An 18,575-nucleotide genomic window follows, 5' to 3' on the forward strand; every position below is an offset into this window, starting at 1 on the left:
AGTGGAAGAACTGAGATTTGAAGGTGGCGTGGCTGACTCCCAGGTCCCTATAGCACTCAGCTTCCTGCTGTGGTGGCTGTGAGGGTGGAGGGCTGGGGTCTGGTGGCGCCTGGATGGGAGAGGGGCTTCTTTGAAAGTCTCTGTGGTTGAGAACCTAGGAGAGCTGCCCAGGGAGCAGGCTCTTGTTGGCCACTGGCCTGTGCTGCAGGCATTCTGGCCGGTGTGCTTTGGCAGCAGGCATTTTTTCTTCTTCTTCTTCTAACTTATTGACAAAGGGCCAGTTACTGTTTACTATGAGGTTCCTACAAGTTTTTATCATGCTCTTATAATTTGACAGTTTCAGATGAAACAATCCAAATATTAGCCTGGGAGGCCTGTGCTGCCAATGAATGTCATGCGCTTCTTGGCTGATGAAAATCACATTTGCTTATATTTATCAGTCATTAGGCATTTGTACAGTGTATATGACCCCAAGGAGAAACATCGGCATGTTCTTTGGATGCCTGTCTGCTCCACTCTCTGTTTCAGGTTTGAGGTTTGAGGCAACGGCTGTTGGGGTTTAGATGTTTAAGAAATAGTTAGGTTGCTATGCCAGGCAACTGAAAACTTAATTGGAGCCAGATAGCAAATATAAGTATTTGACCTTCCAACAAATATTTATTAAGCATCTACTATGTCGTAAGGCCCTAGGACAGACACAAAGGTAAATATAAATCAAGTTATGGGATCTCAAGGCTCATACTGTTTGCAGCAGTTGTTTGCAAACTTTCTGTTTCTTTAAGCATGAGAATCCTTTCTGCAAAATTCGTCTTAGGTGGAGGCTCAGTTTGTAACACAGATAAAAGCTGTACTATTCGGGTAGAAGCCTCAAAAGCACTGCTGTAGAAACCTGGGATCTTGACCCAGACCCAACAGTGATTTTTAGCCTTGACTGATGTTCTGACATCCATATATTGTGGAAATCCTGACTTCCATAATGCGACCTCAGAATCTGTGGGTCATCCTTAGACATTGATAGGATTCCAGTCCAACCAAGTTTGGGAACCATTGGTCTGAAGGTCTCTCTTTGGAACCTCAAGTTTTTGTGGCAAATAATTTGGAAACTTACTGTCAGCTAGCAGAAGTTTCCAAGTTTGCTGAGCACATAGCAGAATCTCCTACAGTGGGGTGGGGTGGCTTGTTAAACAGAGAACTGCCAGCTCTCCCCCAACTCCCCTCTTTTCATCTTCTAAAACTATAACTCTGCATCCATTAAACCATGATTTCCTGCTTCCTCTCTTCCCTAGCCCCTGCATACCTCCATCCTACTTTTTGCCTTTATGATTTTGACTGCTCTGAGTATTTCATACGAATGGAATTGTATAGCATTTACCTTTTAGGGATTGAATTGTTTCACTCAGCAGAATGTCCTCAAGGTTTATCTGTGTTGTAGCATGCGTCAGAAGTTCCTTCCTTCCTTTTTAAGGCTGAATAATATACCATTGTATTTATCTCCCCCACATTTTGCTTATCCATCCATTCATGGATGAGCACCTGGGTTGCTCCCATATTTTAGCTATTATTAATAATACTGCTGTGAACATGGGTGTACCAGTGTTTCCTCAAGACCTCACTTTCATTTCTTGCAGTTGGATACCCAGATGGCTGAATCATACAGTAATTCTAATTTTAGTTTTTGAAAAGCTGCCATGCTGTATTCCATAGCAACTGTACCATTTTTCATTCCTGCAATAATGCACAAGAGTTCTAATTTCTCTACATCCTTACCAACACCTGTTTTCTGATTTTGGGTTAGTGGCCATCCTAATGGTTGTGGAGAGGCATCTCATTGTAGTAGTTTTGATTTGCATTTCCCTGATGGTTAGTGGTGTATATTTTTCTTGTGCTTACTATTCTTTTATCTTCTTTGGAGAAATGTCTATTCAAGTCTTTGGAAGATCTTTCTTTTTGATAATGTTGAAGTCAAGATGAATTTTCTCCCATTTTCAAGGACTCTAGTGAAAATGGCATCCAGATAGAGTCCCTGTTGCTCAGAACCCAAGTATGCAACCTTATAGACGTGTGTTGAAAATGTTGGCCAGTTTCATTCAGTTTCCACAGGGACAGGTTATGAGAGTGGTGCCCACTCCTGTTTGAGGGTCTCAGGTAATTTTTTCACCACTCCATTTGCCAAAGGGCTTATTCCGCAGTAGAACTTTCCCTCCCTGTGGGCTTCCTTCCTTATGCTGGCTTACATTAGCCAGTTGTCCTGATTGTCAGTTAACCAGCTGGAATCTGGTAAATGGGATGTTCCATGGCTTTGAATCAGTAATTTTCTAGAGAGAGAACAATCACTTCCTCCACAGCAGATTTTACCAAATCTCAGCTTTCACCTACTGGAGACACTTGTGGGTGCCTAGGACCTGAGAGTCCCATCTGCAAAAATCATGGCTTCCATCTCCATTGGTGAGGGAGAGTGTCACATTCCTCAAGTGTTCAGGGACAGAAAGAGGTGGGCTCCCTACAACCCTCTGTGGAGAAGTGGAACTACTTCTTTTTTTTTTTATTTTAGGTGAAAAATATACATCTTTTTATTTCTAAAAAAAAATCCAAATTAGTAATTAGGAAAACTGGCGATACGTTATTGAACACCACCTTTCCCTGTTATTGATGCTCAAGTTTTTTATTGTTGAAGATGATCAGCCGTGAACATTTGGTGTGCTTTTTCTTTTGTTGAATCAGCCTTCAGCACATTCACAAGCACAATTACTAAGTCACTGAAACAAATATGGCTCAGATGTGTGTCAATAAACTTTTTTTTTATAAAAACAGTAAAATGTTTTTAAAAAGTTCTATAAATATAGGGAAAAATTGGTATTTCCTACACCTACATTTCATATGCAAGTATTTGTGTGTGGTGTCTCAATAGTATACAATTTCATATTTTTTTAAACTTCAGATCACATATTCTTTTTTTTTTAATTTTCACACTTCTTTTATTTTACAGTAGACTACTAACTCAGCCAATACTTATATATTTATTTATTTTTTTTTGTAGGTATATGTGTTATGTGCCATACTTCTTTTTTTTTATTTATTTTTATTGTAAACAAATGGGATACATATTGTTTCTGTTTGTACATGGAGTAACAGCATATCATTTGCATATTCATAAATTTACATAGAGTAATGATGTTTGATTCATTCCATTATTTTTTTCCTTCCCCCCACCCCTCCCACCTCTCTTTTCCCTCTATACAGTCCCTCCTTCCTCCATTCTTGTACCACTCCCACCCCCCATTAAGGGTCATCATCCGCTTATCAGTGAGATCATTCCTCTTTTGGATTTTTGGGATTGGCTTATCTCACTTAACATGATATTCTCCAATTTCATCCATTTGCCTGCAAATGCCATAATTTTATTATTCTTTATAGCTGAGTAATATTCCATTGTATATATACCACAGTTTCTTTATCCATTCATCAATTGAAGGGCATCTAGGTTGGTTCCATAGTCTGGCTATTGTGAATTGAGCTGCTATGAACACTGATGTGGCTGTACCTCTGTAGTGTGCTGATTTTAAGTCCTTTGGGTATAGGCCGAGGAGTGGGATAGCTGGGTCAAATAGTAGGTCCATTCCAAGTTTTCTAAGGAATCTCCACACTGCTCTCCAGAGTGGCTGCACTAATTTTCAACCCCACCAGCAATGTCTGAGTGTACCTTTTTCCCCACATCCTCTCCAACACCTATTGTTGCTTGTGTTCTTGATAATCGCCATTGTAATTGGGGTGAGATGGAATCTTCGTGTAGTTTTGATTTGCATTTCTCTTATTACTAAAGATGTTGAACATTTTTTCATGTTTGTTGATGCTTGTACATCTTCTTCTGTGAAGTGTCTGTTCATTTCCTTAGCCCATTTGTTGATTGGATTATTTGTATTCTTAGAGTTTTTTGAATTCTTTATATATTCTGAAAATTAGTGCTCTATCTGAAGTATGAATGGCAAAGATATTCTCCCACTCTGTAGGCTCTCTCTTCGCATTGCTGATAGTTTCCTTTGCTGAGAAAAAGTTATTTAGTTTGAATCTATCCCAGTTATTGATTCTTGCTTTTATTTCTTATGCTATGGGAGTCCTGTTAAGGAAGTCTGATCCTAAACCAACAAGGTGAAGATTTGGACCTACTTTTTCTTCTATAAGATGCAGGGTCTCTGGTCTGATTTCAAGGTCCTTGATCCATTGTGAGTTGAGTTTTGTGCAGGGTGAGAGATAGGGGTTTAATTTCATTCTGTTGCATATGGATTTCCGGTTTTCCCAGCACCATTTGTTGAAGAGGCTATCTTTTCTCCATTGCATGTTTTTGGCACCTTTGTCTAGTATGAGAAAATTGTATTTATTTGGGTTTGTGTCTGTGTCCTCTATTCAGTACCATTGATCTACCTGTCTATTTTGGTGCCAATACCATGCTGTTTTTGTTACTATTGCTTTGTAGTATAGTTGAAGTTCTGGTATTGCGATACCCCCGTTTCATTCTTCCTGCTAAGGATTGCTTTAGCTATTCTGGGTTTCTTATTCTTCCAGATGAATTTCATGATTGCTTGCTCTATTTCTGTGAGGTACATCATTGGGATTTTAATTGGAATTGCATTGAATCTGTATAGCACTTTTGGTAGTATGGCCATTTTGACAATATTAATTCTGCCTATCCAAGAACATGGGAGATCTTTCCATCTTCTAAGGTCTTCCTTAATTTCTTTCTTCAGTGTTTTGTAGTTTTCATTGTAGAGATCTTTTACCTCTTTGGTTAGATTGATACCCAAGTATTTTTTTCTTTTTTTTGAGGCTATTGCAAATGCAGTTGTTCTCCTCATTTCCCTTTCAGCTGTTTCATCGCTTGTGTATAAAAATGCTGTAGATTTATGCATGTTGATTTTATAGCCTGCTATTTTGCTGAATTCATTGATGAGGTCTAGAAGTTTTCTGGAGGAAGTTTTTGGAGCCTCTAAATATAGAATCATGTCATCCGCAAATAGTGACAGCTTAAGTTCCTCTTTTCCTATTCGTATCCCTTTAATTTCTTTAGTCTGCCTAATTGCTCTGGCTAGAGTTTCGAGGACAATGTTGAATAGAAGTGGTGAAAGAAGACATCCCTGTCTTGTTTTAAAGGGAATGGTTTCAGTTTTTCTCCATTAAGAATGATGTTGGCCATGGGCTTAGCATAAATAGCCTTTACAATGTTCAGGTATGTTCCTACTATCCCGATTTTTTCTAGTGTTTTCAGCATAAAGGGGTGTTGTATATTGTCAAATGCTTTTTCTGCATCAATTGAAATAACCATATGATTCTTATCCTTAAGTCTATTGACATGATGGATTACGTTTATTGATTTACGGATGTTAAACCATCCTTGCATTCCAGGGATGAACCCCACTTGATCGTGGTGCACAATTTTCTTAATATGTTTTTGGATATGGTTTGCCAATATTTTGTTAAGGATCTTTGCATCTATATTCATCAAGGATATTGGTCTAAAATTTTCTTTCCTTGATGTGTCTTCCTGGTTTGGGTATGAGGGTGATATTAGCTTCATAGAATGAGTTCGGTAGGGTACCCTCCTTTTCTATTTCCTGGAATACTGTGAGAAGATTTGGAATGAGTTCTTCTTTGAAGGTCTTGTAGAACTCGGCTGAGAATCCATCTGGTCCTGGGCTTTTCTTGGATGGTAGATTTTTAATGGCTTCTTCTATTTCATTGCTTGATATTGATCTGTTTAAATCATGTATGTCCTCCTGGTTCAGTTTGGGAGGAGCATATGTCTCTAGAAATTTGTCAATGTCTTCGGTACTTTCTATTTTGTTGGAATACAGATTTTCAAAGTAGCTTCTCATTATGTTCTGTATCTCAGTGGTGTCTGTTGTGGTATTTCCTTTTGCATCATATATTTTAGTAATTTGAGTCTTCTCTCTCCTTCTCTTTGTTACTGTGGCTAAGGGTTTGTCTATTTTGTTTACTTTCTCAAAGAACCAACTTTTTGTTATGTCAATTTTTTGAATAGTTTCTTTTGTTTCAATTTCATTGATTTCAGCTCTGATTTTAATTATTTCCTGTCTTCTACTACTTTTGCTGTTATTCTGATCTTTTTCTAGGGCTTTGAGCTGTAATGTTAGGTCATTTAATTGTTGACTTTCCATTCTTTTCTGGAATGCACTCCATGCAATGAATTTTCCTCTTAGTACCGCTTTCATAGTGTCCCAGAGATTTTGATATGTTGTATCATCATTCTCATTGGCCTCTAGGAATTTTTTAATCTCCTCCCTGACGTTTTTTGTTATCCATGTTTCATTCAATAGCATATTATTTAGTCTCCAAGTGTTGGAGTAATTTCCTTTTTTTACTTTGTCATTGATTTCTACTCTCAGTCCATTATGATCTGATAGAACACAAGGCAGTATCTCTATTTTTTTGCATTTCCTAAGGGCTGCTTTGTGGTATAACATATGGTCTATTTTCGAGAAGGTTCCATGTGCTGCTGAGAAGAAAGTGTATCCGCTCGTTGATGGATGGAATATTCTATATATGTCTAGTAAGTCTAGGTTATTGATTGTGTTATTGAGTTCTATGGTTCCTTTGGTTGGATTTTGTTTGGAAGATCTATCTAGTGGTGACAGCGGTGCATTAAAGTCGCCCAGAATTATTGTGTTGTGATCTATGTGATTCTTGAAATTGAGAAGGATTTGTTTGATGTACAGGGATGCACCATTGTTTGGGGCATAAATATTTACTATCATTATGTCTTCCTTCTTTATCCCTTCTGACTAACTTTGGCTTGAAGTCCACTTTATCTGATATAAGGATGGAAACCCCCGCTTTTTTACTGGGTCCATGTGCGCGGTAGGTTTTTTCCCGTTCTTTCACCTTTAGTCTGTGCGTGTCTTTTTCTATGAGATGAGTCTCTTGCGGGCAGCATATTGTTGGGTCTTTCTTTTTACTCCATTCTGCCAATCTATGTCTTTTGATTGATGAATTTAGGCCATTAACGTTCAGGGTTATTATTGAGAAATGATTTGTATTCCCAGTCATTTGGCTTATTTTTGGTTTTTAAGTTGGCTTAGTTTCTCCTTTGAGTGGTTTTTCTCTAAGGTAGTTCCTCCCTTTGCTGACCTACATTGTTGTTTTTCATTTCCTCCTCATGAAATATTTTGTTGAGAACATTCTGTAGTGCAGGCTTTCTATTTGTAAATTCTTTTAACTTTTGTTTATCATGGAAGGATTTTATTTCATCTTCAAATCTGAAGGTTAGTTTTTCTGGGTATAGGATTCTTGGTTGGCAACCATGTTCTTTCAGAGCTTTAAATATGTTGGTCCAGGCCCTTCTAGCTTTTAGAGTCTGGGTTAAGAAGTCTGCTGCTATCCGTATTGGTCTCCCCCATATGTAATCTGATGCTTTTCTCTCGCGGCCTTCAAAATCCTCTCTTTATTTTGAATCTTAGGCATTTTCATTATAATGTGCCTAGGTGTGGATCTGTTGTGATTCTGTGCATTTGGTGTTCTGTAAGCCTCTTCTATTTGATTTTCCATTTCATTCTTCAGGTTTGGGAAATTTTCTGATATTATTTCATTGAATAGGTTGTTCATTCCTTTGGTTTGTATCTCTGTGCCTTCCTCAATCCCAATAATTCTTAAATTTGGTCTTTTCATGATGTCCCATAGTTCTTGGAGATTCTGTTCATGATTTCTTACCATCTTCTCTGCTTGGGCAACTTTATTTTCAAGATTAAATATTTTGTCTTCATTGTCTGAGGTTCTGTCTTCCAAGTGGTCTAGTCTGTTGGTGATGCTTTCCATTGAGTTTTTTATTTGGTTTATTGTCTCCTTCATTTCAAGGATTTCTGTTTGGTTTTTTTGAGAATCTCTATCTCTTTGTTGAAATTATCTTTTGCTTCCTGCAGGTGCTCTTTCAGCTTATTGGTATTATCATTCATTGCCTGCATTTGCTGTCTTATCTCATCCTTTGCTTCGTGAATCATCTTAATCATGTATAATCTGAAGTCCTTTTCTGACATTTCTTCTAACATACTGTCATTGGATTCTATTACTATAGAATCTAGATTTGTTTGGATCATTTTTTTCCCGTTTTTTTCATGTTGTTCATGTATCTTCCCCTCTAGCGCTGCAGATCTGGGGTATTGCAGATTTCCCCCTATAGGCTTATAGTGGCTCTATAGGTGTCCAAAATCCTTACTTTAAGGGGAGATCAATATTAGCAGTGCCCAAATCAGACACTATGCAATCCTAGACCAAATAGCCCCTATGGGAACAATAGCATCATGTAAATAAGGAGGAAAGCAACTCTGAGGGAACAGGTAAACGGAAGGAAAAGAAAGCAGAAACGTAAAGAAATAAAAACTTAATTTTTTTTTAAAAAAAGGAGAAAAAGAAAAAAAATCTACTGTATAATAGTCATATACTAATGAAACCTCCCAGTGTTCAGTAGCCTTATGTATGAGAGGTACCTGACAATGAGCTTCAAGCCTCCAGCAGGCGTCTCAGGATGGGATTTGCCCCACCCAAAGATCGGAGCTACAGCTTCCAGGATTATCCAAGATGGCTGCTCTGGCTTTCAAATGTGTTGGCAAATGGGGAGCTGCAGCTCAGGGTATGGACGTGGTCAGCTGGAGGTCCTGGAGACAGGATGCAGTTGGTCCGGCAGTGGTCCTGGAGGTCGGGTATGTTTGGTGTGGTTGTGGGATTCTGGAGGCCAGGTGCAATCAGTTGGTCTGGGTTCCCGGTGATAGGGCACAGTCAGTTGGTCTGGGGGTCCTGGCGGCAGGGAGCAGTCAGAGGATGTGAGGGCCCCCGAGGCAGGGAGTGATCGGTTGGGCTGAGGGATCCTGGAGACGGGACTCAGTCAGTCCGGCCAGGGGTCCTACAGGGCCTGGCTGTTGTCTCAAAATGGCAGCACCACGTGTAATCAAACCTGCAGGTACTGTAACAGTGAACTTCCAAATAGCAGCAGGCAGCTGGTTCTCCACTGGCAGTCAATCTGCTGGCCACTGTCGGACGATCGGGAGGTGAACCTCGAGCGTTGGGTGATGGATAGGGGCAAGGCCTGGAACTACTTCTGTTGGGAGCTGTCTGGTTGGGTCAGGGATATTCTCGCCCAGGCCATCCAGACTCACATCACAGCAGCAGTTTGTGGTCAGCTCTCAATCACTGGTGACTGAAAAGATCATTGCATTATAGGAAACCAGGAGCTGGAAATTTTGGAGAGGCTGTAACCTGCATGATGGTTCTGAATTCAGCTTCTGGAATTGATAGGTTTGGATTCGCCACTGGACTCTGCTTCTTCCTAACTGTGTATCCTGCATCATTGCTTAACTTTTCCTGCTTCATTCGGTTGCTGTGAACTGAGTGATTCACAGTGTTTAGCACAGAGTGGGGAACCTCAGATGGAGGACGAGCTTCCATGTGCCAAACACATCAGCAGTAGTTTCACAGGTAGTATTTTATCTCATCTCATCTCCCTAAGATCACAGTCTGTGTGGTAGACCAGTTGTTCCCACTTCAGATAACCAGCTGAAGGGTTTCAGTAAGTGTCTACTTCAAGACCACACAGAAGGCATGCAGGAGAGGCAGATTTAAATCCCAGTCTGCACTATGTCATACCTCTCTCAGAAATCTTTTTCTCAAAGTTAAAGGTAATACTTGCTAATTAGGCTGTTTGATAAATACCTCTTAATCTGAGATGTAAAATGAAGTCTTCCTACAGTATTTACCCCTGCAGAGTAACACTGAAAATGACTGACCATGAACTCCAAAGCCTATGTGGGAAAGCCAGAGGAAACACCAACTAGCAGTCATTGCAAAGTGGCCACTCAAAGCCTTCATGTAAAGTTACTTGCTCTTAAGGCTGTCTCTGGATCTGAGGGCTTAATTAATACAGACGACTTGAGCATTGCTTTTTTTTTTCCCTATTTTGTTTTCATTTTCATTAAATCTTTGTTCCTTCATATTTTCTGTGGAGCAGGCACTGTGCTAGACATAGAAGGGACTGACACGTGGAAGAGGCAGGGTTTTCAAGGACCTCTGTGTCTAATGAGTGAACAGTTCAGGTGTAACCACCTGATGGAGTGTAACAAGTTATTCTACCTGCGAGATGAGCAGTGGGCTGTGAGAGCAAAGATAGGACTCATTCTTGGGAAATCAGTGTGACTTCATGGCAGAGGGTGAGTTTGCATTTTTCAGGAGGAAATATTGGGAAGGAATTAGAAATGACTCGATGTAGATGGGGGATGTCAGGAGTTTGGTGACACAAGAAGAAGAGGTGTTTCTTGTCCTCAAGAAGCTTATGCTGGTGGAGTAGAGGAGAAAGACAAGCAAACAGACATTTACAAGACCTAGTGCCCAGGGCACTATCTAGCAAGAGGATGCTCAGGGTGTGGGAAGGGAGGAGACAGGTAGGCAGAAGAGAACTGAGGGAGGCAGGTGAGGCTTCACAGAGGAAGAGGTAAATGAGCTGAACTTTGAAGAAGGATTATAGCAGAGCCCAGGAACGAGGCGGGCACTCCCCTAAAGAGCAGACTGCCAGGGTGGAGAGCTGGAGGCATGAGTGAGCACGTCATCCCGTGGAAGCTGTAAATAGTTTGATGGGGCTGGAGCACAGGCTGAGAATGAGGGAGTACCCAGGCGAGCCTGGGGAAGTCCACAGGCTCCTTTCCAGGGAGGAACTTTCTAGCAGTCCTTAGGGGATTGAACTAGAAATTCTTCAAGAAAGACAAGCCCCATAAACACAGATGACCAACTGTTTTCCATTTGAAAGCAAAATGATGTGTCCATGTACAGTCCATCTAAGTTTGTTCTTAATGTCCTTGAGATTTTCAGTGTTTGGAGTCACCCACCACCCTATCAATCTCAAGAAGCCAGTGTTCATTGGCTAGAGAGCTAGGCCTGCTCCTCTAGCTTTGTAATAAATGTACTAGTTTCCTGCCTATGCTGGAATGCTTACCACAAACTTAATTGCTTAAAACAACACAAATGTTTTCTGTTACAGTTCTGGAAGTCAGAAATCTAACATCAAGGTATTGGCAAGATTGCATTCCTTCTGGAGACTTCAGGAGAGAATCTATTTCCTTCCCTTTTCCAGCATCTGGACGCTTCCTTGGCTGATGGCCCTTCTTCCCATCACTCTGTCATCTCATCTCCTCTCACTCTCATCTGCCTACCTCCTTCTTATAAAGACACTTGTGATTACAATGGGCCCACTCGGATAATGCAGGGTAATCAACTTGTCCCAAGATTCTTAACTGGATCATAAATGCAAAGTCTCTTTACCGTATAAGGTAGCACTGATAGCTCCCAAGAATTCTGATGAATATACTTGGGTTGGGGTGGGTGCATGATTGGCCTACTGCAGTAGAAAAATACTTGTATTTGGGGGCCTTAAGAATTCCCAAGTAACAGAGAAGTTTCTGTGCTACCAGGACATCCTGCCCTTTCCCACATCATCCCTGGTTGTTGTCCATGGAATTAGGCAATTCTGTTTCCCAGAAAAATTAAGAGTAAAAAGCATGCATTCTCCACGCTTATCCTTAAGGGTCTTTATTTGGATTTCTGGTATTAATTAGGGATAGTAAGGGTAATGAAGTTAAAGATAATAGATGCTCGAGGCAGCTGGCATAGGACAAGAAGATCTGTAATCTCAAGCTCAGAGTTCAGTTCCAGGCTCTCATAATGCTTTGATCCTGGGGAAGTCACCTCATTGCTCTGGGCCTTAGTTTCCACATTTGTAACCAAAGGGGTCTCATCCTACTCCCTGAGGTCTCTCGCTCTATATCCATGTTGCTATCGAGGCTGGTTTCTGTTTTAAGCATTCCCACCATCCTTTCTTCCATTCATATAATGGGAAGAGAAGTGACTGGGAGATGTAACTCTTAGGCACGTTTTCCAACATCCCTCTGGAATGTTTGGTTTCTCTCCTCTCCAGATACATTGATATCACAATTGTTTAAATTCTTCTATTCATACTTTTAGCTCATCACATGAAGTTTACTGAAAAGTGTCTTTCATCCGTCCGACCTCTTTTTGCTGGTCTCCGCATGGGCTTCAGCCCTCTTCCATTAGAAGGACTCCCATGTCTTAACCTTGTAGAAATCTCTGGCTGGGAGTCATTAGGCCCCACTTCCTGTCTCAGCTCCATCATTTGCTAACTGGATGACCTAGGGGAATCACTTAATGTAATCTATAAAACATGGGTAATTATATGTCCTCTGTCTGCCACACAGGCCTATTGTGAGGGTCAAATGAGGTAACAACTGTAAAGGTTCTTTGAAAAACACAAGATATTATTCAGAAACAACATGGCTCAATTGTTTTGTTATCATTGACCAGGTACTCTTTGGGAATAATTCTGTAATTTCTTGTAAGAGTGTCCATATTTTCTGTGGGGTTTTTTTGTATGTGCATATGTACATGTGTACACATGAATATATGTATGTTAGTGTGCATGCACACATGTATTTTTTCTGAAAGGGTCATTCATTTTAAATCAGGATAGACAGGAGCAGACCTCCATCACAGGCTCCACCCACCCATTCCCACCTCCCTCAGGAATTGTGCCTGGCTGCAGGTAGGAATCATTTGTTTTTCCAGCTCCTCCTTTCCTGCACACTGTGTTGGAGGCTATTTGCATTTCATCATTAATAACTCTGCAGCAATATGTTACTTCTGTCCTGAGGGTGCCTGGAGCTGAGTGGGCCCAGTCATGGAGCTGGATAGGAGAACTTGCTGTTAATTAAACTTCACAGGGCCACCTGCTGATTTCCTGACCCTCCATGGATACCTGAGGAGTCTGGTTACATACAGGGCAGGGGCAGAAACCACATGGCAAGGAGAAGGGAACTCTTTGGCCTTGACTCTGTTCCATTTTGGCAAACCTTCTGGGACATCCTGGGTAGTTAGCAGAGAAGTAGGTGTATCTAAATGCAAGGTCCATGTCTGCCATGTTTTTTTTTTTTTTTTTTTTTTCTCCTCAAAGGAAAGTTGCGCTTCCTTCCTTTCTGAAACAGGAATTCCACTTAGTTCTTGAATTGTCTGACAAGAAGTTACCTCTTGATGCTAACCAGATAAATGGTGTTTTAATATGCTTTGGTTTCTAAATTGGAAACTTTAGCCCTTTCAGCAAGAGGGTTTGTAGCAGAGCTGGGCCCACTGGTATGTACATTTCTGCCTGTAGGTTAGGAAAGATTGGAGCCAGATTTAAAGCTTGAGTTACTCTGATCTCAGACAAGCCTCCAAAGAGTCCTTGTTCATTTCTTGTGGCATTTCATTAAGTGTCAGAAGTATTTCATTAGTTATCAGAACAAAGATCACATTCGCCTTAAGAATGCTGCACTGAACCCTCTCCAAGCCATTCATAACTCCGATTGGAGAAGAAAGATATGACGGGCAATGGAAAAAGTATGTGTGCCCCAGAAGGGGGATGGAGCTCTGCATCTGGAATCCTCTAGGGCTTCTCCTTCAGGGCACACCTGGTGGCAGCCTGGGTTGCCGCCACATGAGGATGGGGTGGAGAATTTCCTGAGTGTAAGTTCCTGGCATTTCCTTTACTCATCCCACTTGCAGGAGCCTGCACGTATTGTGGATACAGTCATAGTCACGGCAGTCATCTTTACAGCTGGGAGGTGCCACATCACTGGTATGGGTTCTTTTGGTCTCAGCCAGACCTGGTTTACAGTGGAGGCCCCTGAGCTGAGGTAAAGGTGTCCCCAGCATCCTGCTCTAGTACAGGACAAAGTGGGACCTGGATGCAGGGTTGCCTGACTCCAGCATACCTTCCACCCTGAGCCTACAACATGGGTGCAGATATGTACCACCACAGGAGAGGGCTTGGGGGGCAGCTATTGTGATTGAGCTGTATCACTCTCAGCCTCCCTGTTGGTTCTCAGGATAGAATGCTCACAGCCCTGGGAAAGCTCTTCAGATCCTTGCTTTCTTATCAACCCATAGGTCCTTGTCTGTATGTGTAGTTCTTTTGGCTCATCTCTGTTAACAAAAGCAACGACTGATGGTACTCTGTGTAACAGGCTGAATAACTCCCGCTCGCACCAAACATACCAGTTTCTAATCCCTGGAAACTATAAATGCTAATTTGTTTGGGAGAAGGGTTTTCACACATGCGATTAAAGTTAAGGATCTTGGGATGGGGAGATTTTCCTAGAGTATTCGGGAGGATTTTAAATGCAATCATGGGTATTCTTATAAAAGATGGGCAGAGCAGTCGGGCATGGTGGCACACCCTGTAGTTCCAGCTACTTGAAAGTCAGAGGTGGGGGAATTACTTAAGTTTGAGTTTGAGACCAGCCTGGGCAATACAGTTGAGACTGTGTCTAAAAAAAAAATAAATTGAGCAGAGGGAGATTGAAGCACAGACACAGAGAAAATGTGAAGGTAGAATAGAGGGAGGTTTGAACATGCTGCTCTTGAAGACTGAGCAATGTGGCTATATACTAAGGATTGCTGGCAGCCACCAGAAGCTGGAAGAGATGAAGAAACAGACACACATCATGCAAGCATCATGGAGTGTGCTTACAGGGACTGAGATGGCTGCAGTGATGTCAGTTGGGGAAACTGCTGTGGTGTATGTCCTTCACAGAAAAGTTATGCAGCATGTGACTGTAGTCTCTCTGACATGGCCCTCTGACACCTTGATTTCAGGCAAGCAACACTGATTTCAAACTCATAGTCACCTGAGCTGTGAAAGACTATATCTGTTGTTTTAAGTCACCGAGTTTAGGAGGGTTTGTTAGGGCAACTAGAGGAAACTGACATACCAGATGAGGCTCTGAGCCCCTTCATAGCACTCTTCTGCATGAACGATCCATCGTGACCCTTTTGTAATACGAGAATTCTGTGCTTGGAGAGACAAAGTGATGAGCCCTGGGTCCCAGAGCTAGTAGGTTGCACAACAGGAATTTGAACCAGACTCTGCCTCTAAGCCCCTGCTCTTAACCACTGAGCTATTCTCCCTTCCTGGCCCCTGACTCCATTCCCACCTAATGCCCTCAGGCCGGGCCTTGCCCCTAGAGCGTTCCTTTCCACCTTTATGGTTTGCACTCCAGGCACACAATATTTTCTTTCATTGCTCATGAATTTTTTCCCTATGGAAACATTTGGTCCTCGTGTGGCCCTATGGATCCAGCAGCAGTTGGCTGACATTTCCCCCTTTTCCTCCTCCATGGTTGGAGCATAGTTCACTGTGACCTACTGCTGAAAAGTTTTTCTTCCTGGATTTTGGGGAAAAGAGTCATTTCCCTTCAGTCCAGTAAATCCTCATTCCAAATAGCCCATCTCTGTAATCCTCTATGAATGTGAATTTGGTACTTAGAAAGTGTACTATCTTGCAGTTGTTTGAGCTTCATCTGCTCAGCAACATTTGTTAATATTACAATGATATCTGTTCACACAGACATGCTACCTTGGCCAGGTTGTTTAATGTCCTTTAGACTGAATTTTCTTGTGTATAAAATAGGAATGATGACCTACTTTGCTGTCTGGGAGAACATGGGTAAAGCAGACAGGCGTTTAATGTAGTAGCTACTGGAATACTGAATACATTATTTAAGAACTCTATGCTAAATTATGTTTAGGGATGGAGTAAAACTCTAGAATAGATTCCTCCTTCAACTAACAGAGGGTGATAGATCACCTAAATAACTTCCTCTAATGCAGGAAGAGGCTTATTATGCTTGAGTTATTTCACATTTATAATAAAGGATGAAGTGATATATCGTATGTGGGTACATAGAAAGCTGTATAAAAACTCAGAGTGGGAGAGGCATCCAGAATAGGAGAGAAATACCATTGCTTCCTCCATGGGCCTTTCACATAAAAGATCCCCAAAAATCTAAGTCGTGTTAGAATCATTATCGCTGTTGTGTTAATGAATTCAGCAGAACTTGCAGAAAATAGTTCTTCAGTTTTCTTCAACCTGCAAAGGTTTAGCCTCTGGGGCAGGGGGCACTGTTTGAGGGTCCCCAGGGAAGAAGGGTTAGGAACCCACATTTGCTTAGCATCTGCTCTGGCCAGGCACTGTGCCCCACAGGTAATCTCATTTGGTCTCCCCTAAACCTCTGTAGTCCTGGAGGGCCAGTCAGGTTCAGATTACAACTCACACTAGCAATAGCTTCGAGTCCCGAGAGGGCTCCTCTTACTTACACTGGAGAAATGAATGCGTCGACTGTTCTTTCAGGCAAAGCTGTCTCTGTGCTTCTCAGTCCCGTTTTGGCGGTCTGCCCCTGCGGCGGTCCTTACAAGTCAAGTTGGAGGCTCTGCGGCTCTCGCCTTCAGAGAGGTGCAGCTTTCAGATAGCCATGTTTCCAGAATGTCTACTGAAGGCCATGCCCTGCGCTAGGCGCTCCAGCTGTTTATTGCACTGACAGTACAACAGCCAGGTGAGGTGGGCAGTGACATCCTCATTCAACTGCCGGAGAGAAGAGCTGTGGAGTGACTGGCCCAGGATGACGCAGGCTGTGATCATACTGGAAAACCTAGGCTCTTTCTTACCACCCACATCCTAGTTGATCCCTTACCCTCCTCACCTCCAGGGATGTCCTGCCTGATACAGCATAGGCTGGAGAAATGGTCTGCTCGAGCTCTCTAATGTTAACTCTGCCTTGGCTGAAACTCCTCTTAGTCCTCTGCTAGTTCACTTCCTATCTTTGTGCAAATCTGGAAAGGTGCCTCTTTCTCTGGTCAATTCATCTCACCACTGGATTGCAACTTCCAGGTGTCCTTGTACGGTGAATAACCTGCTGAACTAACAGCATCCCTGCAGCCATTTGACCATTGATTTCTGTTGTACTGAAACTGGTTTCCTTCAATGTCCCCTCACTTGTCCTTATTCCATCTGTCTGGGCCCACGCTGAATAAGGCACCTGAAGATCCCCGAAACCTCACCATCACTCTAAAGCATAGCAGCACTGGTGGGCACTCTGGATGACTTGTTCTTAGGGACACTTGACTGATTTTTCAAGCATGATCCTAGAAAAGAAGCCTGCTGGCTATGTCAGGGGTAAGAGTCTGTCACCTGCTGGGGTTGTTGCTCCCAGGAAGACTGGGTCTTTTCTGCAGGTTGTTGCTCAGTTTTATTTTGGTGGGATGATGGGGGAAGAGTGGGGAGAGGCCCAGGAACCTCACCTCCTGGGAGGCCAATGGGTCGATCATTGAGGATAGAGTCTCTTAACCCATTAACTCCCAAGTGTTCAATTTTGCAAACATAATCATTCCAAAGTCACTGCAAGTGGTATATTTGTTGCTCAATTTAAGTTTTTATAGGTATTCCACATCTGGGCCAATGAGAAAGAATGAGTTAACACTTGAATTCCTGGTACAAACGGGCCTTTTAAACTCAGTCATGAACTACCAAAACTACCTCTCTGCTTCCTTCACCTATGTTGCTGAGCTCCCAACTTCTGAAGTAGTCCTGAGTTCATCTGTGACATCTTTCCCTTTAACAGAACAAATTCGTCACTTCCCCCATGTCCCTCCCCTCCTCCCTGACCTGTGTGAGCCTGTGGGATCCTTCTTTCCTGAAGGCTCAGAGCAACCCTGTCAGCTGCTTTTCACTCTGGCTTTTCAACCCAGACCTCACCCACCTGGTGGGAAGCCGAGGCAGCAGGTCTGGTCACACCATGGCCAACGTATGTGATAGAGTGTGCGGCACAGTAGTCGACCAGGAAGGCTTTTGTTTTCGTCATCTTAATTTTTATTTCCCCAAGTGGTCAGAGTTTTGTCTCTTATCTTCTGTAGACACCAGATAATTTATCGCCTAGAACAGTCCTGGCAGGAGTTTCAGCCTTCTGAACTTCTAAGTAGACATCTGCACTCAGCCGAGACCATTTGCTCTCAGCCTCTTTGAACTTAGCACATGATATCCTTTTTCCCTTTGGCAGGTGGTCACAGTGAATCAGGGCAAGTCTCAGGAAAACAAGGCTCTTTCCAGTTTCGGGCTGCAAACTCCTTCCCATCCAGCTCGCCTTAGATCTGTGGCTCCTTGGAACACACACATTTCTGGTCCTAAGCTCTGCCCTTTCCTTCTTTCTCTCTTTAATGTCAGTTCTTAGATCTCTCTAGATGGCCACTGGCCACCAACCCACTTTTGCTAGCTCTCTGTGCTTCTCGCCCAGATATGTGAGGCTGCCTTGACTTACTTATTAGAACCTAGAGCCTGATTGTCTCTATTAATTAATCCAAAGCAGTAGTAGCCTTATTGACCTGTCAGTTAGAAATGCTGAGCAATTAAGCTCTGGTCTCTCACATGTATTATTTCAACAAACATTGACAGAGTGCTTCTGTGTCACACATAGGGCTAGCTCAGGGATTATGTGCACACATGAATAAGCAACCATAAGCCTGGCCCGGAGAAGTAAATGGCTTGCAAGAGCCCAAAGCATCTGAGGCAAAGCATACAAGGAACCGATGTTTGTGTTGGGCCCGGAAGGCTGCACCAGTATGGAAGTAGGTAAGGGAGAATTTGGGGGGTTGGGGAAGTGGCAAGTGGTTCATTGTGGCTGGAAAGTGTCAGGTTTGGTCCAGGATCT

The 18,575-nt window shown here is 42.4% G+C and overlaps 1 protein-coding gene across 3 annotated transcripts in view; it reads left to right on the forward strand.

The window, feature by feature from the left end:
• The window catches only part of THSD4 (thrombospondin type 1 domain containing 4), a 590,989-nt gene that overhangs the window by 104,012 nt on the left and 468,402 nt on the right, over positions 1–18,575 (forward strand). The window contains exon 1 of one of the 3 annotated variants that reach the window (XM_079122622.1): positions 16,305–18,496. The exons of the other annotated variants lie outside the window; for them this stretch is intronic. Coding sequence (XP_078978748.1) covers positions 18,405–18,496 — 92 coding nt within the window. The 5' untranslated portion in view covers positions 16,305–18,404. Of the gene's footprint in view, positions 1–16,304; positions 18,497–18,575 lie in introns of those variants that run through there. 3 annotated transcript variants of the gene reach the window in all.

This window comes from Sciurus vulgaris (assembly GCF_902686455.1).
Source record: "Sciurus vulgaris genome assembly, chromosome: 2".
Lineage (NCBI taxonomy): Eukaryota > Metazoa > Chordata > Mammalia > Rodentia > Sciuridae > Sciurus > Sciurus vulgaris.